Source organism: Vespa velutina, chromosome 10 (genome assembly GCF_912470025.1).
Source record: "Vespa velutina chromosome 10, iVesVel2.1, whole genome shotgun sequence".
Taxonomy (NCBI): Eukaryota; Metazoa; Arthropoda; class Insecta; order Hymenoptera; family Vespidae; genus Vespa; species Vespa velutina.
Window position 1 is genome coordinate 2,874,051 of NC_062197.1, and position 18,906 is coordinate 2,892,956.

At 26.4% G+C, this 18,906-nt stretch overlaps 4 protein-coding genes across 12 annotated transcripts; 2 read left to right on the forward strand and 2 right to left on the reverse strand.

Annotated features, from left to right (window-relative positions):
• Window positions 1-524: 524 nt before the first annotated feature.
• On the reverse strand, window positions 525-2,829 carry LOC124952103 (tRNA methyltransferase 10 homolog A). Of its 8 annotated transcripts, none has more exons than XM_047501469.1 (7): window positions 2,642-2,829; window positions 1,701-2,529; window positions 1,250-1,559; window positions 1,179-1,185; window positions 1,032-1,060; window positions 823-955; window positions 525-754 (listed from the first exon to the last, which is right to left on the reverse strand). In XM_047501469.1, exons 2-7 carry the CDS (start codon window positions 1,865-1,867, stop codon window positions 543-545), a joined length of 858 nt encoding a protein of 285 aa, XP_047357425.1. In that variant the 5' UTR covers window positions 1,868-2,529; window positions 2,642-2,829; the 3' UTR covers window positions 525-542. The 8 variants fall into 8 exon arrangements, with proteins under 8 accessions (XP_047357425.1, XP_047357419.1, XP_047357422.1 ...); XM_047501463.1 differs by lacking the exon at window positions 1,179-1,185 and having other exon boundaries at window positions 1,032-1,178; window positions 1,701-1,900; window positions 2,476-2,529; window positions 2,642-2,828; XM_047501466.1 differs by lacking the exon at window positions 1,179-1,185 and having other exon boundaries at window positions 1,032-1,178; window positions 1,701-1,900; window positions 2,476-2,529; window positions 2,666-2,817.
• A 329-nt stretch (window positions 2,830-3,158) lies between these two features.
• Window positions 3,159-10,153, forward strand: LOC124952101 (E3 ubiquitin-protein ligase HECW2). Of its 2 annotated transcripts, none has more exons than XM_047501460.1 (10): window positions 3,159-3,428; window positions 3,881-5,422; window positions 5,708-5,989; window positions 6,322-6,523; window positions 6,633-7,168; window positions 7,371-7,708; window positions 7,783-7,983; window positions 8,127-9,086; window positions 9,246-9,358; window positions 9,459-10,153. In XM_047501460.1, the coding sequence occupies exons 2-9, from the start codon at window positions 3,935-3,937 to the stop codon at window positions 9,355-9,357; spliced, it is 4,119 nt and encodes a 1,372-aa protein (XP_047357416.1). In that variant the 5' UTR covers window positions 3,159-3,428; window positions 3,881-3,934; the 3' UTR covers window position 9,358; window positions 9,459-10,153. The 2 variants fall into 2 exon arrangements, with proteins under 2 accessions (XP_047357416.1, XP_047357417.1); XM_047501461.1 differs by having other exon boundaries at window positions 3,163-3,428; window positions 3,881-4,797; window positions 4,945-5,422; window positions 9,246-10,153.
• A 2,334-nt stretch (window positions 10,154-12,487) lies between these two features.
• Window positions 12,488-14,474, reverse strand: LOC124952299 (ubiA prenyltransferase domain-containing protein 1 homolog). Its single transcript, XM_047501926.1, has 2 exons — window positions 14,088-14,474; window positions 12,488-13,726 (listed from the first exon to the last, which is right to left on the reverse strand). The coding sequence occupies exon 2, from the start codon at window positions 13,711-13,713 to the stop codon at window positions 12,715-12,717; it is 999 nt and encodes a 332-aa protein (XP_047357882.1). The 5' UTR covers window positions 13,714-13,726; window positions 14,088-14,474; the 3' UTR covers window positions 12,488-12,714.
• Window positions 14,475-15,916: 1,442 nt separating this feature from the next.
• On the forward strand, window positions 15,917-18,814 carry LOC124952642 (MAPK regulated corepressor interacting protein 2-like). The gene is made up of 6 exons (XM_047502807.1): window positions 15,917-16,114; window positions 16,218-16,302; window positions 16,557-16,675; window positions 17,085-17,153; window positions 17,411-17,464; window positions 17,552-18,814. Exons 1-6 carry the CDS (start codon window positions 16,063-16,065, stop codon window positions 17,620-17,622), a joined length of 450 nt encoding a protein of 149 aa, XP_047358763.1. The 5' UTR covers window positions 15,917-16,062; the 3' UTR covers window positions 17,623-18,814.
• The last annotated feature ends 92 nt before the right edge of the window (window positions 18,815-18,906 follow it).

The following is an 18,906-nucleotide window of genomic DNA, read 5'->3' on the forward strand; positions in this document are numbered from 1 at the left end:
CGGATTATCTAAAAATTCATAATTAAAAATTAAAATCTTAATTAACTTAATCTGTATAATTACTACTAAAATTTTTTAAAAGTATAATAGTTGCATTGCACCTTTTTAATTTCTTTAAAAACTAGTTTGTTCTTTATATCGTATGTTTTTTTTAACGAAAGTATTAATCATATGATATAATTAAATTAGTTATTTTAATTAATAATTAACTGGATGAGAACAATTAATAATTGAGATTCTCATTATCATGAAATTAGTTTTTTTTCCTAATATATTTTTGTTGTTATTCATTCTACTTATAAATTAATTAAAACGATAAGTGAAATGAAGATATAATTTTACAGAGTAGTTCGTCAATAATCCACGGTGTCTACAAATAAAATGATTCAATGCTTTACAGCATTATCTAAGGAGTCAATTCATCAATGAATAATATATATGTATATAACACGCACACATACTTACAACATATAACACATGATTATATAATATATAATATTATATATTATATATAAAATACGATGTTACAAGCATTTATAACTTTATTCTTGTTTGAATACTATTACATTTTCAATATTATTACACATATCTTCATCACAATCTTTTTCTATTTTAATATCATTCATTGTTTTACATTCTTCAGATCTTTTTGAAGGAAATGTAATTGGTTGAGCTCTTTTACGTTCTGGCAATACTTGAAGGAATGCTTCTTGCCATGTTTTACCTTCCGTTATTCTAAGAAGGATTTCAAATACTGAAAAAATATATATCTATAAAAGTATATTTACTATGATTATTATTATGTGTATACATTTATAATACTTTTTATTTCTTTTTTTTTTTTTTTACCATGATCAATGGTTAAAACTTTTCTAGCTTTCATTAGAAGAAATTTATCTAATGGTAAACGACCATGTTTTATTCCATTTTCCATTGCCAATTTATGGCAAAGACCCTAATAATAAAAATAATAATAATAATAAATTGATCTATAAAAAATTGATATTGAAAAATTTTATATTATAACTTACTTTATGACAATTGTGATCAACCAAGCCACCTATAACATATATACAACTATGATCTAGTTGATCTATCACATTTTCTGATTCACTTGTTAGATATACAATTTTATCTTTTGGATAAATACTCGTATATGAATCAAGTTCAAATTTTACCTGTAATCTACAAATATTTAAGTGTATTTGGAATAAACATATGGAATAGAACAAGTAGTAATATAACATACATCCCAATGTTCATATCCATTGTGTTTCTCCATTTCCTTTTTAGATTTGCCATTAAAACTTGTTAAAGAAAATTGTAAAGGTGCAATTGCTCTTCTGTTTAATGTATAACATCTTAATATCTGTTTAATCAATTTTGCGATATCTTTGTCTATCATTAAATCATCAAATGATAAATCAATAGTAACAGTAAGCTTACAACTACTCTCTGCCATAGTACTTCTTTTTAAAGCTTTTCTAGATGGGCCAAGATCTATATTATTTGCACGAGCAAATGCTCGCTTTTCTCTAGCCTTAGCTCGTTCTAGCCGTCTAAGAAACGAAATATGAAAAAGCTTTAACTATATACAGAAATAAATATTTCATAGCGCAATTAATTCTATATTTTAAAAATTATTGACACAATTTTCTCTCTATAATTTTATCAATTTTTAATAATACAGAATTGAACACCTTTTTTCATTTTTTCGTTCCAACCATTTTTCCGTTTTCTTTGCCCTTTTTAATTGTCGTTTGCTCAAATTCTTTTCTAAATGGGAAACTTTGTTATTATCAATCCTGTTTTCCACATAATCCATGGCTTCTCCATCTAATCTATTAATATTTTCAATATTTTCCATCTTTTATCTTTATCTTTTAAATTAATTCTGAACCTAAATAAATATTCATTTAAATACAATCATGTCGTATCAAAGATTTAACTAATAAAAATCAACGATATAAAAGCTAACTACTGTGTCAAAAACTAGCATGAATTTTTAATGTGATACACAATGTGATAAATGAAGGCGACATCTCACGGATTGCATGTTCATTTTTAGCTGATCAATACATCGATCATGAAAATTGTTCAATTAATATTACAATTAATTTTAAGTTATGAATTATTCTTAATATAAGCATTATAATATATAATAAAAATAAAAAATATTTGAATACATATTTTGTTTAAATAGAAAATAATGAATTCTACGTTTTTATAATATTTTTTTTGTTAAAACAGCCTCCTAATTAATCGATTCTAACTTAATGTTCGTTTTTTTTTTTTTCAATCATCTATTTTCTTTACAATAGAAACAATTCTAATAATAAAATTTATTATCGTGAAAAGATTTTGTAAAATATAATAAAAAATTGTACAAAAAATATTATATTAATTTTGATCTTTCTGTGAATGTATTTCAATTGCATTTAATAAAGTAGCTGTAATATCTATATCTTCTCGCACTTTTTTCATATTTTTGTCAACTTCACGTGCAACCCTTTGTATTTCTTGCATACTCTAAAACAAAAAATATAATATTCTAGAATTACGTTAATTTCAAATAAAATGAGACTGTCAAAAAAAATTTTTTTTTTTTTTTTTTTTTTTGTTTTGTAATTAGGAGAATAACCATTTTTAGATTATGATAAAGCACTTTTTTATCTACAGGTTTTCTTGCTGATTTGTAAAACGATGACGACGATTGTGAAGAACTCATTATACACAATACAAAATAACAAAACTATATATTAATATATTACTTTTTGAACCGAATATTAAAGACAAAACATTTTTATACCTATATTAAAAAAATCATAAGACTTCCATCTTATGTATAAAATTTCCATAAAGAAAGCTCACGCCATCTATTGTTAAATTAATTTTAAAACTTAACCTATTTTAATGATTTCAAACTTAAAGCGCGTTTCTTGAAACTACGAATGACGTTCGTTTTTTGATTATACAGAAATACGATTGGAGGATTGAAATAATATTTGCTATTCCTTTTCTATTCCTTTAAATACTTTTTCAATTTGATATTTTTTTCGCGTGAATTAGAAAATCATATAAAATGCGAGAAACACTAATGATATGATATGATCGTTTAAAGAACACATTTATACTTGTATTACACACTATATTTTGTGTGTGTGTGGAAAAGAGAGAAAGAGAAAGAGAGAGAGAGAGACAGAGAGAGAGAGAGAGAGAGAGAGGAGAAAGAAAGAGAGAGAAAGAGAGAGAGAGAATATAAAAAATACTAAGCTCAGTCTGCTATATCTTTCTGTCAAACTACAATGTTCATCGGTGTAACGTATCCGTGTATAATTAATAAGACGAGTCGATGAAAGTAATTACAACTATCTAAAATGAATAATTGAAATGTCATTTTGCGAATTTTTGCGGAAGATGTGTCATGTGTAAGTAAACAATTTATCTTTTATATTTGTAAATATTTTCTATCATTGATATAAATTCAAATTATTCATAATAATATTTAATACATTCCGAAGAATATTTAATAAATTTTCGTCAAAGTATTTACATGTGATCTTTTAAATATTTATATTCAATACTTTTGATAATCAATAATAATAATATATTCTTCAAAATAAACGTTCATTCATTCATGCAGATAGATAGTAATGTTATATTTCGTAAAGTTATCCTTTTTTTTTTTTACTCATTTATATTCTTTCTTATGAAAATAATATCGTTGATTGAACATATATGATGAAAATATTTCTTTTTTTTGTTGTATTAATGAATTGAAGGAATTGAAATTCATATAAATATTAATAAAATACAACTATGAACATATAATTATGATACGTTTTTAATACTATATTTTTTTATTGCTTTTGTGTTACAGGGGCCCATGAAATGAAAATACATTATTTTAATTAGTCAAAATAATGTTTTAAGAATGCCATCTGAAATAAAAAATATTGATGCTCTAAGTGCACAAGATGAGGAAAGAGAAAGGCCTGTGGAAGACTTGGCGACAACTATAAAAACAAATTCACACAATACCTTATCAAATGTAGACAACAACAAGGAGACTTTAACATCAAATGATAGAACTGAAATAATAGAAGTTGCAGGTAACTCTTCTATATCATTTGATAATCAAATATTACCAGAGAATGGTTCGCAACAAGCAGAGATTGCATCATTGCAAGATAAAATAACAAATAATGATATTTTTACAACACCAATTCCAAATAAGAAAGAAACCCTACAAACAAATGTATCATATGCATTAGTTTCAAAAGAAAACTATGATGATAAAAACGAACTTTCCAAAGACATTACAGTCAATGATAATACTTCATACAAGGAACTCGCACAATCTTCAAATCAAATACCTGCATTGCTATCGCATAAAAATTTAATTAGGAAAAAGATTTTTTTTGCTACTACAGATAATGAATATGAAAAATTACAAATTGATCTTGAATCTACATTTCATGATAGAAACTTAATTCAAGAAAAATGTGTTAATTGGAATCCAAGAATACAACAATCTGAAGCTAATAATGAAAGTATATCCACTAGTTCTCATTCCAAAACAACAAAAGATAATTGTAATGATATGAATATGGATAAATCAATACCATTTTCTCAAGAGTTATCTGATATACATTCAACATTTGATAATGGCTCAGCAAATGTCAGCAATACTATGAATTTAATGAAGCTATTAAAACTGCCTGATGATAGTGATAATGATTCTTTATTAGATAGTGCCAGTGGTTTTACTACAGAGAATTCATTTGTGCCAAAAAGGTTGTCAAGTCCATTACCTACACAAATAGACTCACTTGATTCCCATTATAATTTAATCACTGCTATGAAGCCATTAAACATATCGGATACTAATAATAAAGAATTGGTTGATGATATAAATGATACTGATGTTTTATGTTTACATAGAATGAATGGAACACCAGAATTACAAGATAGTTTCACAAATTTGCCACATTGCAGCAATTTTATGATTACCAAGGATACTTTACAATTGGAAGATTTTAATCATAAAAGCTCTTTAGAAAAAGAGAAGTGCGATGTAAATGATTTGAATAAAGTTGATTCATTATCTGCAAAAACGTCTAAACATGATATGACAGTTGAAAATATGTTAACAGATTTGTCTCATAATAATATCATAAAGGGAAAGAAATTATTTAAAATGTCAATTTTAAGAAATGTAGATGAAGCTGCGGCAATTCAGCAAACAGAATTAGAAGAAAATGCTATAGCACTTTTAGAGCCATCGGTTTCCAGACAAGAAACTTTATTAGAGGAAGCTCAGAGTATAGAGTTGGATCCTCGTTCTTCAAATAGTAGTGATGGAAGTAATTCTGATACAGAGTCTCAACAAGCAATTTCAACTCATAACAGATCTGCAATGGTATGCTTGAAAAAGAATACAAATTTTTGTATTGAAAATACAAATATGATATTCTTAAATATTAAATTTTACATATAAAAAATTTTATATAAATGGCATGTTATAAGTTTGTTATTATTATTGCCTTTTTTTGCAATTATGATATTTAATGTTGAAATTTTTATTCTACCTATGAAATATATAAAATTCTAATGTATGTTTTTTTATGAAAAAAAAAAAGAAAAAAAAAAAAGTTTGATTTGCTATTTACATAGATAAACTAGAAGCATGTGTGTTCTATTTTAGAAATTAACAGAAACTAATGATGTAATAACTAAAGAAGGGGTAGAATATTATCAGCTATGGCGTAGCACTGCCGGACTTTCACCTCCTGAGTCTTTATATGAAACGCTATATCCAAATCCCCCACCCCTCCCTCCAAGAACAGTGAACAAATTCTTGCACAAAAGGAATGCATTGCTACCAGAATTACCAAAAAGGCATCTTTCAAAATACCCTGCGCCTTTGCACCCTTCAGACTGTTTTGGATTTGAGATTGTAGATGTTGATGAAGCATCTAATTTAAAGGTAAACCTTAATTTTATATAAACTTTTTATATTACACACATTTCTTATACACTTTTTGGAATTTAAATTTTTTTATAGATTTTATTTGTTTGTTATTATAACTGAGTATATAACTGTTAATATCGTCTCTCTTCATAACAACAAAATTATTAATGCATATGTTTATACAATTACTGTTTCTAATGATCATTAAATATTTTTCTTTAGCAAGTAATATTACACAATTTAATTCATTATAATAAAATCACTTATATGCTTTTTATATTTTGAAGATTATAGATATTGATTATAATACATTTTATAATCTAATTTTATAAAATGATTCTTTCTAGACAAGGACGGCAGTAACAACAAGTATAGCATTATTAAGTTCACCAAGAGCTCATAGATCATTGACAAGGCCAGAAACAGGAGGATTATCTAATTCAGCAGAGTGTCCTCCAACACCAACGCACCGTCCAAAGCCTTTACGACCATTACCTATGTGTCAAACATCAAATATATCATTATCTTCAGAAGAACCATTACCACCTTGTAAGAAAATTAGAATATAATATTAATCGAAGTATATTTCACGTATTTTCTAAGAATTATAATATTAATTACATATACAATTGTCTAACTTAATATATTCTTATTTAAGCATGGGAAGCACGAATAGATAGTCATGGTAGAGTATTCTATATAGATCATATTAATCACACTACAACATGGCAAAGACCTACATTAGCTACTCGAAATACGGGTTGTGATCTTCGAAGACAACAACTAGATAGACGCTATCAGAGTGTTAGACGTACAATTTCTCGGCCTGATAATATTGATCGTGAGCCCTGTAATGCCAGTACGAATGGAAATCATAGTGAAAATAATGAAAGACAGAATGACAGATCTACTGAAAGAACTGATTCAGAGACTTTTGATATTACAACAATACCACCGGTGCTATTTTTAACAAGACCTGATTTTTTCAATGTCCTTCACACTAATGTTGAAGCTATGGAATTATACAACCATAATCCAAGCTTAAAACATATGATTAGTAGAATTAGAAGAGATTCCACAATTTTTCCAAGATATGAACATAACAGGGATTTGGTTACTTTAATTAACTTCTTTGCTGATTCAACAAAAGAGCTCCCAAGAGGGTATGAATCCAAACTCGACCGAACGGGCAAAGTATGTTAAGTATATATATATATATATATATATATATATATATTTTCATTCTTATTTTGATCAATTACTAATGTATAACTAAATATTATTTTATGATATAATTTTACACCAAGAACACAATAACTGACTTCTTCTAAAAATTTGTCAGATACAACATAGATAACATTCATAATATCTAAATAAAGAAATAATTTAATTTCAGAGATTTTTCATTTGTCATGCAAGGAAGGCTACATCGTTTATCGATCCGAGATTGCCGACTGAAGCTGCACATCCACGAACGTTACTGGATGAAGCACCTACACCACCACCTAGACCACAACAGTCTGCTATTACAACAACACCAGATATACCTGTAGCTTACAATGACAAAGTCGTGGCCTTTTTAAGACAACCAAATATAATAGATATTCTAAAAGAAAGACATTCAGCATTAGGACAAAATATAGCATTACGTGAGAAAGTTAATACTATTAGAGTAGAAGGTACCACAGCCTTACAAAGACTGGGACATGATGTACCTTTAGCATTATTGTTAAGGTATTGAAAAACAATATTTCGAATTTGCATTTATTATTTTGTATTTTCTATATTGTTACGAGTATTATTTTTAGTTTGTTCGAGCAAGAAATTATGTCATATGTACCTGGAAATGTAGGTAGATCTCCAATTGGTAGTCCGCATGCATCACCAGGTTTAACAAGAGCTTCAGCCAGAGCTCCAGCTCCGTATAGAAGAGATTTTGAAGCTAAACTTAGGACATTTTATAGAAAATTAGAAAGTAAAGGATATGGTCAAGGACCAGGAAAACTTAAGTAAATCGTTTATAATAATATTAATATAAAAATGATGATAGAGAAGAATGTTTTCATGATAAAAATCATTAAAAAAATAAATTAAGATAAAATAATTATAAAAATGATCTATATTAATTAATTAATTTCTTTTTTTCATTTAGGTTACATATTAGAAGAGAGCATTTACTGGAAGATGCTTTTACACGTATAATGGCTGCTACTAAGAAAGATTTGCAAAAAGGCAAATTAGTAGTTATTTTTGATCATGAAGAAGGTTTGGATTATGGTGGTCCATCCCGTGAATTTTTCTTTCATCTGTCACGTGAACTTTTTAATCCTTATTATGGATTATTCGAATATTCTGCGAACGATACATATACAGTTCAAGTATCTCCTATGTCAGCATTTGTTGATAACTATCACGATTGGTTCAGATTTTCAGGTAGAGTTTTAGGTTTGGCATTAGTTCATCAATATTTATTGGATGCGTTTTTTACAAGGCCATTTTACAAAGCACTTTTAAGAATACCAGCTAGCCTAAGCGATTTAGAAAGTTTGGACCAAGAGTTCCATCAAAGTTTAATGTGGATTAAAGAAAGGGATATAAGTATAGAACCGTTGGAATTAACTTTTTCTGTTACGGAAGAACTTTTGGGTCGCGTGACAGAACGTGAGTTAAAGCCAGGTGGACGAAATATTGCTGTTACAGAAAAAAATAAAAAGGAATATCTTGAACGGGTTGTACGTTGGCGATTAGAACGTGGTGTCGCAGAACAGATAGAATCACTTGTTCGTGGCTTTTACGAAGTGGTAGATCCTCGATTGGTATCAGTATTTGATGCACGTGAATTGGAATTGGTAATAGCAGGTGCAGCAGAGATTGATCTTAATGATTGGAGAATGCACACGGAATATAGAAGCGGATATCATGATGCACATCCAGTGGTAGAATGGTTCTGGAGTAGTATAAGCCGATTCTCGAATGAGCAACGGCTTCGATTATTACAATTCGTAACTGGTACTTCAAGCATTCCATATGAAGGATTTGCAGCCTTGCGTGGATCTACTGGACCAAGAAAATTTTGTATTGAAAAATGGGGAAGACCAAACAGTTTACCAAGGTAGTTTTATTTCAGTATAAATCCATTTATCTTAATATAAAAAATTAAGGACCATTTTTATGGTTCATCATGAATTTTTGAATCAACAAAATTTTCTTTTATATAACGATAAATTTAATTTAATAGTTAAAATATATCGCTTCTTTTTTTTTTTTGCAGAGCTCATACTTGCTTCAATCGTTTGGATCTTCCGCCATATCCTACACCGGAAATTTTATATGAAAAATTATTATTAGCGGTGGAGGAAACCAATACCTTTGGAATCGAATAAGGCAATGTGATGTAGTTAAATTTAACAAATTATAAACAATAGTCTAATATATTGAATCTTATAGCATAATAAAAAAATTGAAAAAACTTTTTCAATCGCAGGTAACAGCTTCGCTCGACAACACGTTTCAATATATTCCAAATTTTATAAGTGACTTTTTTTTTTAAGCTATCAAAGATGTATCAATATGTACATAAGTAGAGGTATAATGTTGTCCTTCTGTAGCGATTATTATTAATAGCGCGTAATGGAAATGTTCTCTCTATTCGTCCAAGTTTTTTCTTTTTCTTTTTTTTTTCTTTTTTCATGTGTCATATTCTTTCTAATGTATTTTCTGATTGAGAATATCTATACATTGTATATTTCTTGGCAGCTTATGTTTTTAAGCTATTTAAATGCACCGTAATATTACATATTCGTGGCCGTGCGTGTGAAGTCATGAATGTTTTGCGTTTTAAAATAGTATCTTTAATACATATGAATATAATGATTAAACTCAATGCTCAAAAATTGGAAAGTATTCCCACCAAGTGCTATTATCGCTTTTTACTATATCGTATCTCTCATTTGATAATATTTCTGATAGATTAATATAAAGATTCAAATAACATGAAATTATATATTTTTCTTTTTTCTTACATTGAAGACATAGTTACAGTTCTAATGTTATAAATGCTTTCCAAAGTTTATTAAAATATTACAGTTATAATAAAGTATATAAATCATAAGCCAATTTATAAATGGTTCACAAAATTATGCTTGATAAAAATCCTAATAAACATTTTTATTGTTTTGATTTTCCTAGCATTTAAGTATATTGAATTTTCTAGTCTGTACTTCATATATCCGAAATTGCAATTTTGTGTCCTATATTTTGCAACATTCCAGATTTATCGGCTTAATTGTAGTATAAATAAAACGGAACGATATAATATTTAAAAAAAAATGGATAAGTATGATAAATTAGTATTTACACATTGTTTGTAGAATAATTTAATATGTAACTAGATTAAGAATATCTTTATTTAGAAAATATGTAGTGATTCAGCTATAGTTGATATAATTATCTATTTGCATAATGACTAACAAAATTCAAAACACGTTTAAATGTAATACTTGATGATCATTTTAAGTAGAATTATTTCTAATGACCATTATTTAATTTTAGTAATTAAATAATTTATATGCAATATAATACAATTAATATTGCTGTTTGTATTGTCATATGAAATTATACAAAATTTGGGATATGTTTTAATTTTTCATCTTATCTGTATCTTGTTGCATGACTAGCAGATATTTCTAACATATTGTAGAGAAAACAAATATTTAAATATTTCTAATATAAATTATTTATTTGATAGAAATTCTATCAAACTATAATTAATGAGTATTAAAACTGTGTTAAATATTTCATAGAATTACTCATTTGCATTGTTCAGGAAGATGTTAATGATACAACTCTTTCCTTGTTTGTAAGAAAATAGTTGTATATTAAGCCTGAATTATTAACTTTGTAGATTTTCAGAACTAGTCATGTGTAGTATGTAGATGAAATTTATAAAATTACGCACATTGTATTTACATAATATATATAGAATTAGTAATAGATATTCATAATATATCAAATTATTGACTTTCTTCTCAAGTAGCAGAAAATAAACTGTACTTGCGCGCTATATATCATGTTATTAAAATATATTATTAGTTTACATTCTCATTCTCAAAATAATATAATTATATTGTAAAATACATAAATATATACACTGTAAAACTTATGCCTGTGATTTGATTGATTGATTGATTGATTCTAAACATATACAAATTTTTGAATAAATTTGATATCATGTTGAAAAATAATAATATTTAAACTTGTTATCAATCCATATTTTTACAAAATTATTCTAATCATACAACTTATCCATATAAAATATTGTGTTAATATTATATTTTCATTTTATATTCATATTTCTTTTTTCTATGAATAGTTGTTATTTTTCTATATTTTAAAGTGTTCTTTAATTTTTTAAATGGAACTCTGTTTATATACTTATGCTTTCGTTTTCTCGTAATAGAAGGTGTAGATAATATTGAAAAGAATTTAACCCTATTAAATATTATGATTTTATTTCAATTTTATTATTCAACTTCAGATTTATTGTTTGGTATAAAATTTGACTAATCTTAGAAATACAATTAATAGATTAAACAAAAAAGATTATAGCGAATGAAAACAAATCACCATTAAAGCCTTTTATTGATTTTTAGATATAAATATACCAAATTACTTTCTCTAAATTAATATTAATTTATGCTTATTTATTATGAAAGATCAGACTATTATTATGATATAAGTAATTCAATAGGTATATTTATTGTCTTTTTTTTTTTTTTCATCATTACTATATAAGGGGTGTTACAGAATATAAATACTTTTTAGTTTAGCATTACAATATTTTGTTTATATTATAAATTTTGTAATATGCATGTTTTTCTTATCCATGATTTCATTGTATTAAATGAGACAACTCACATTCACATATTACTTGAATATAAATAGAGATTAATTAGATAATAAAATTTGGATTTTATATACAGCACATTTATATTGTTCATTCCATAATGAAATGTCTTAGCAATATGCAAGAAGCACATCATTCATACATATAAAGAAATATCTCACTATATTTTTAGAATAACATTGTTTAGATAATATTCTATATACATAAATCATTTTTATCCTACAATGCATTATATAATAATTATGAATTAATTTTACTTTTTACTTTCTGTAAAATTAATCAAATTTTTTATACAAAAAAAAAATAATTGATTAAACGAACTCATAATATTTTATTTGTTTGTTATATCTAGATAATTATAGATATCTAGATAATTATATCTAGATAATTATATCTAGATAATTTATATTCTATGTGCAATTTATTGTACAAATTATATAGAATTAGTGCAATGTAGGATTAAAAAATAACATCTTCGCCAAATTAATTATGAACTTATGAAAACTAATAAATAACAATATATTAGTACAAACAACTCCCTTCTTAAATAATTTTTTTCTATTAACTTCTTTGATATTACAAAAAGTTATATATATTATGATTTAATAAAATAATTTATTGTTTAATGTCTATTCTCATTTTTTCTAAATGTGATATTAAATATGATATAATGATAAATCATTATAAAATCAAAGAAAATGAAAAAACCACTGGCTGAAAAATATTAATACGTAGCATATACAAGTTGTCAGTTTATGTACATATTTGTTCATTTTAATTTAAGATTTCAAACTCCGCAGAAAATGTTACTATATCATTTATGCATAATAATGTATTATACATAAGGAAGAGGGTTTACAAGCAAGCAAGCAAGAACATATAAAATTCCAAGAAACATATTTAACCGGGCTGTTTGCTTAGGCACATTTTGAATCATATGGGGACTTCGAAATTGTTTCTCTATTCTGAATGCAGTTGGTAAAGTAATTATTGGCAATAGGAACCATACAGAATATCTTAGTGCAAGTACTACAAGAGTAATATACGGAGTAAATAATAAAAATGAATACAAAACATGTGAAGCTGTATATCCTATTAATATTGCTAATGTCACAATTCCTGCTCGTTTGTCACTTTCTAAATCACGTGTATTATTACTATGTAAAATAGCTTCGGTATTCAACGCAAGCGGTATTGCGTAATATATAGTACCTAATTCAACATAACCAGTTTGAGCCATGAACGCAAATAAAACTGAAATAGGACCGAATATTACTAAAATAAGTACATCACCTAGTGCAATATATTTTAAACCTATTCCTCCTGTATAAAGAAATGATGAGGATAAACCTCCAAAATATACTAAAGCAAGATGTTCCATTTTTGCAGGAGATATTGTAGTTAACAAAACAAAACCTATACATCCAGCTGCATATAATAGTGCTCCCAATGAAACCAATTCATCTTTCGACAGAAGCTGATCTACTAATATTCTATCATCACTTTTTCGACTATCCACACCCTTTATATAATCAAAATAAGTATTTACCACATTGCCAGCTCCATGTACAGAAATTACTGTATATAATGTTAAAATTAATGATATCCAACTAAAATTTGCTACACCTATTAACCGATATGCAAGTGCAGATCCAAGAAGTGTTGGCATTAACGAAGCACTGAGAGACCAGGGCCTAACAGCCAAAAAATATGAAGATAACTTCATTAATGGTGAGTTTAATGTTAATGATGGTGATGAAAGGCAGCCTATATTGTTTAATGTAGAACCATCTTCAGATTCCTTTGTAGGAGTTTGAATACCATTGGACATCATGTTTTACATTACACTGTAAATTGAATACAAGTTTGTATTTTATTTAATACTTTATCAAATATTTTCCCAAAAATAAAACTATGCATATCTTTAATAATCGACAATATTTTTTAATAGATCATCAATGTATCACAGAATAACTAATCTTTTTGTTTTGCTTTTTTTTTTCTTTTTTTTTTTAATAACAAAATTAGTATTATATTTTTCTTTTATTTATCATTAATATAACCTTATAATTTGTTGCTTAATTATAACTTATTCTTTGTAAATATTAACGTACAATATTATAATTTTTTAAAAATAAATAACATAATGTACAAACATCCCATTCATGTTTCATAATTTAAAATATATTATTAACAAAATTGACTTACAGTTTAATTCTTCCTTCAAAATGCAAAGTGGGGTTAAGATAATTTCCACGGATTTTTAACAAATACTTTATCTTTTATATACATCCTGATTATTGTAGAATTTTCTATGATTACAAAAAAAAAAAAAAAAGAAAAATAATCCGTTATCAAGCTGTATTTAAATTATATCGTTATTTATACAGTTCAAGACACGATGCTGACGTGTTTTCAACTATTTACACGTGGCGCTCTCTAATAGAATTTGTTTTTTTAACTTAAAGATGTTTATTTTACAATTAAAAAATTGTTTAAATTTATATTTACAACAGTCTGATGATATAATTGATTAAAGCAAAATTACTTGAATAAGTTCATATCAAACATATGTGATTGTATAACTACCGTTAACTATATGTAACATTGAATAACATGAATGTATAGACATGTTATTTATACTAGATATTTTATTAATTAACCAAGTTATTTTTCTACGATTATATTGACATATGTTTTTTATAGGATCTACGAACTTTAAATAATGGTAAAAAGAAAAAAAAAACAAAAAGAAAAAAAAAAGTAATATTAACGATACATGAATGTATATTTGTGATCATTAAAAATTTAATGGGAAAAACTTTTTGTGTAGCCGAATTTTCCACCCTATTAATTCCCTCCGTATTTAGATTCTAAGGCAAAACGTCATTGTAACAATAATATTTGTAAATACGAAGGACAAGTAAATAATGGCAGTTTCCTCGTTGCTATAGTTATTTGTAAATAATGAAACCTACAGACGCTCTTTACATGTGTGTGGGTTGAGTTGCGCATACGTGCGAAAAAGGAGATTCTCTATTAATTGCTTATTATATGATAATTTCATATAATTTAATATCCATCTGAATTGAGAATCGTTCATTTTTTAATAGATATTATGTATTTTTTTTTTTTTTTTCATTATTTACAAATAATCAATTACAAGAAAAAAAAAAACAATATCGTACGATATATATAATTATGATTGCGATATCGTAACGATACAATACGTAATAATTGACTAAATTTAATGACTAAAATTAAATTGCTTTCTTAAATTTAATCTCATATCACTGGTTTACTTTTTCGTTTTAGATAGATATAATAGATTGTCACATCTTCCATTAGGGATGTTGATATTTGTTTTTTTTTTTTTTTTGAATGAATCGATTTATTAAAAAAACCGATTGAAACAATCGATCCTGCCGAGATCGATTTCATCGTCGAAAATATTTTACGTCATAATTTTTAATATCCCTTTATTTAAAAAAAAAAAAAAAAGATAATAATAAATTTTAATACTGCTGTACAAACAATCCCAATTGAAACTATGAAAATTAATTTTACAAACTTTATTTATTTAAAATCATATTTATCGATGATTTAATAAAAATTAATTTATCTATAGTCCGTCAAACGAGTAGAGTTAGTAAAAATAAACAAACGCACGTGATTCGGAACAGGAGCGTATTCACGATCATCGGATACTGCAACATTTTTCAAAATGGATATATAAATGTCACAAATGCCTTAAGATCAACATATCAATCGGGTAATTAATTTTTCGCGACAAGGAGGCCAACACCACAATCCATAAAAAAAAATGAATGCTTTCAAAAATTCTTAATTTTCATTTTTTAACTTGTTTATTCAATACGAAATTTTTTTTTATTTAAATAGAAAATTCTATCTACACAAACGCATAAACACACACACACAACACCAATGTTCGCAAAGCTATATTCAAATCGATTCTAGTTTTCATAATCGATTAAAAATATCGAAAATCGTGACGGAAAGGATCGATCTTCGAGAGATCGATTTAAAATCGGCACCCTAATCTTCATTCGTACAAGTATTACAGATCATATACTGATATTTTTTTTTGCAGTAGAGTAAGAGGGAATGATCTTCTATTATAACGGTGAAAAGAGATCATTACCGTGCTTATTTCTATTGGAACATGTATACCGTATCTAAAGGGCCTAGTAAAATTGTAGCGAAGACTCGTAGAGGTATTTATTTATATTATGAATAGCGATCGGTTAATAAGCTTTGAACTTTAAGTTTAAATAATAATTAAAATGTTTATATTAATTAAGTTTACATTTATTTCAGGAATTAGTCAGAATCTCGAGAGATTAGAAACTCTACGTGATCTAACGAGAAAGACAGTTCCTGAAAACGAACACGAAATCACCCGGTAAGTCGTAATCTAACTCTTTTAACCCTACTGATCGACTTTACTCCTCCTCCATACTCAACATTACGCAATTCATAATTTATTTGTTTACGAACAGTCTTCTTTTATTTCTTAAATAATGTTAAAGATCTATCATTGAAAAAATTTAAACATTGCCAATTGATTGAGCCTTATCTTTATATTTCTTTTACACTTCTTTTTTTCTTCTTTGAATTTCTATTTGAATAAATTCAATATATTCTTCACTATTGTAGTCATGTGCCAAAGCCAGTCTTTCACATCAATGGGAAGTCAAAGTTCAACACACAGAGGCATCAGATGCAAGAAGTTATAACACCACAGCACGAAGAACTTATTAAGTTTGTTTATGAGTGTAAGTGAGAATTATTTAATATCAGGGAGATTAAAAGTGGGTTAATACATAATTGGAAAGTGATATTAATTAATATCACGAGATTGAAATGATTTATATTCTAAAGAATTGATCTTTTTATATATAAATATATATATATATATATATATATATATATATATATATATATATTTGTCTGATGAAAATTAGTTTAACTAGCATTAACCTACTTAAGAACCCTGCTTCACAGATATGAACATTTCAAATTATTTTCAAGCAACTTTAACATAAGTGGAGAATAGTTAACAGATGCAAATATCAAGAAGAAAAACAAAATCTGATAAAATAATCAGAGAAGAGAAAAATATTTGATGACTTAATATATATCTATGCAACTTTAAAAGGATATATTTATAACTTCTTTTATTAGCATGGAACCAAGTTAACACAAGACAAAGAAGTGAATCCTTGGACGGATCAGATTGCTCAGAGCCTTCCAGTAAGTATTGATAAATAAAAGTATATAATTTTTTTTTTTTTTTTTTTTTTTTTTTTTTTTTTTTTTTCAAATTTTATAGTATATAAGCAAAAACACATGATTCATCAAACATAATAATTATTAGTTTTATTCATTACTATCCATTCATTTAATAAAAATAAATTCAAAACCATTAATTCAATGAAAAAGGTCAAACTCGATGGAATAGGTCAAATTCTAAATTACATGTGAATTCAAAAAATATTTTGTTTTCTTAGGTCCTAGTTCTATAGTATATTATAATGATGGAGAACCAAATGACATTCTTCAAGGTAATATATTCAAATTTAATAATTAATCAGTTACTAATATAATTAAATGCATGAATGTGCATTAATAAATATAACTTATTGTTTTAGATTTTAAACCTTTTGACCTAGAGTCTTGGTGGGGTAAACGGTTATTCAATAACATCACAAATTCACTCTGAAATACCAGAAGATCTAAGAATATTCCATATTGAAGAATTCATTGGATGTAGTATGGCCAATATTAGCCAGTGCAAAAAATTAGCAAGAATTAAGTTTTAAAGACAATTTAATCATGGGTGGATTTGAACTTTAAACAGTGTTACACAATTGAGACATTAAAATGGACTCAATTTATTAGGTTCTGTGTAATAAAATTTTGCACCATTATAATTTCATTGGCATCGTATTTTAGCAGGCCTATCGTAACACGATAAATGCAAGTTTGCACGAAATAATATAGAGATAATATTCAACAAAGTGCTTCTAATATTAGATTTTTACTTAATGAAAAGAATAAATAAGTGCTATGCAATATTTAAAAGCACACATTCTTAACCATGCGTTGTGTTAATGATATATGCATTTGTTTATCAATTATATTATTATGAAATATGATTCATAATGATATATGAAAGGATAGACACGTGATATCATTGTACACATATTGCAATCTGCACAATTTTCATGAAAAATGTACTTGAGAGCGTGCAGAATCCTTTTCCAAGTAAAAAGGGTTGCAGTCTGAGTAGACAATAAGTAAACTGTAATGCAATACAAAACGTAGTCATTCACTTCATTATTAAGAAACATTGAATTTCCTTTAGGCTTTTAATACATAATAAAACTGTGAATGCAATTAACAACTGCATACCAAATAGGGCTAAAGAATTATGTATAAATGAACCCTGTGTGGTATGAATGTTGAGTGAAAATAAGAAACTTAACCATAGAATATTGTACATATTATGTGCATTAAATTGAGTGAATGCATGATAATGTTGCTGATATTGTTACGAGGTCTATATTTGAATATCTTTGTGTAAGCAACGATTTAGTATAACTTTGTAGACTGATACTATTAAGGTTGTCATATTATCATTGGAAAGACAAAATTTGTCACCAATATGTCCATTTGCAAGCTATGCTTTCAAAATTTTAATGTTTCATTAAGTCTGCTCATACTTGCTAAAATTTTATATATCAGTAAATGTGTATTATTATTTAAGGAAATCAATTAGGAAGAATTTTTTGGGATCTGAGAAGTTTTTTGGTAAAGCACAGTTTGCAAACGTAGTCGAAATGTAGTGCAATATATTTGGCCATGTGGGCTGAATAATATTATTATAAAGAATAAATATGGCTTTATACATATTTGTTTTATTTTTTAATTTCTAACTTTCATTTTTTTTTTTTTTTTAAAGTTCACTACCGATTCATTAAAATTCTTCATTTTAATACATTTG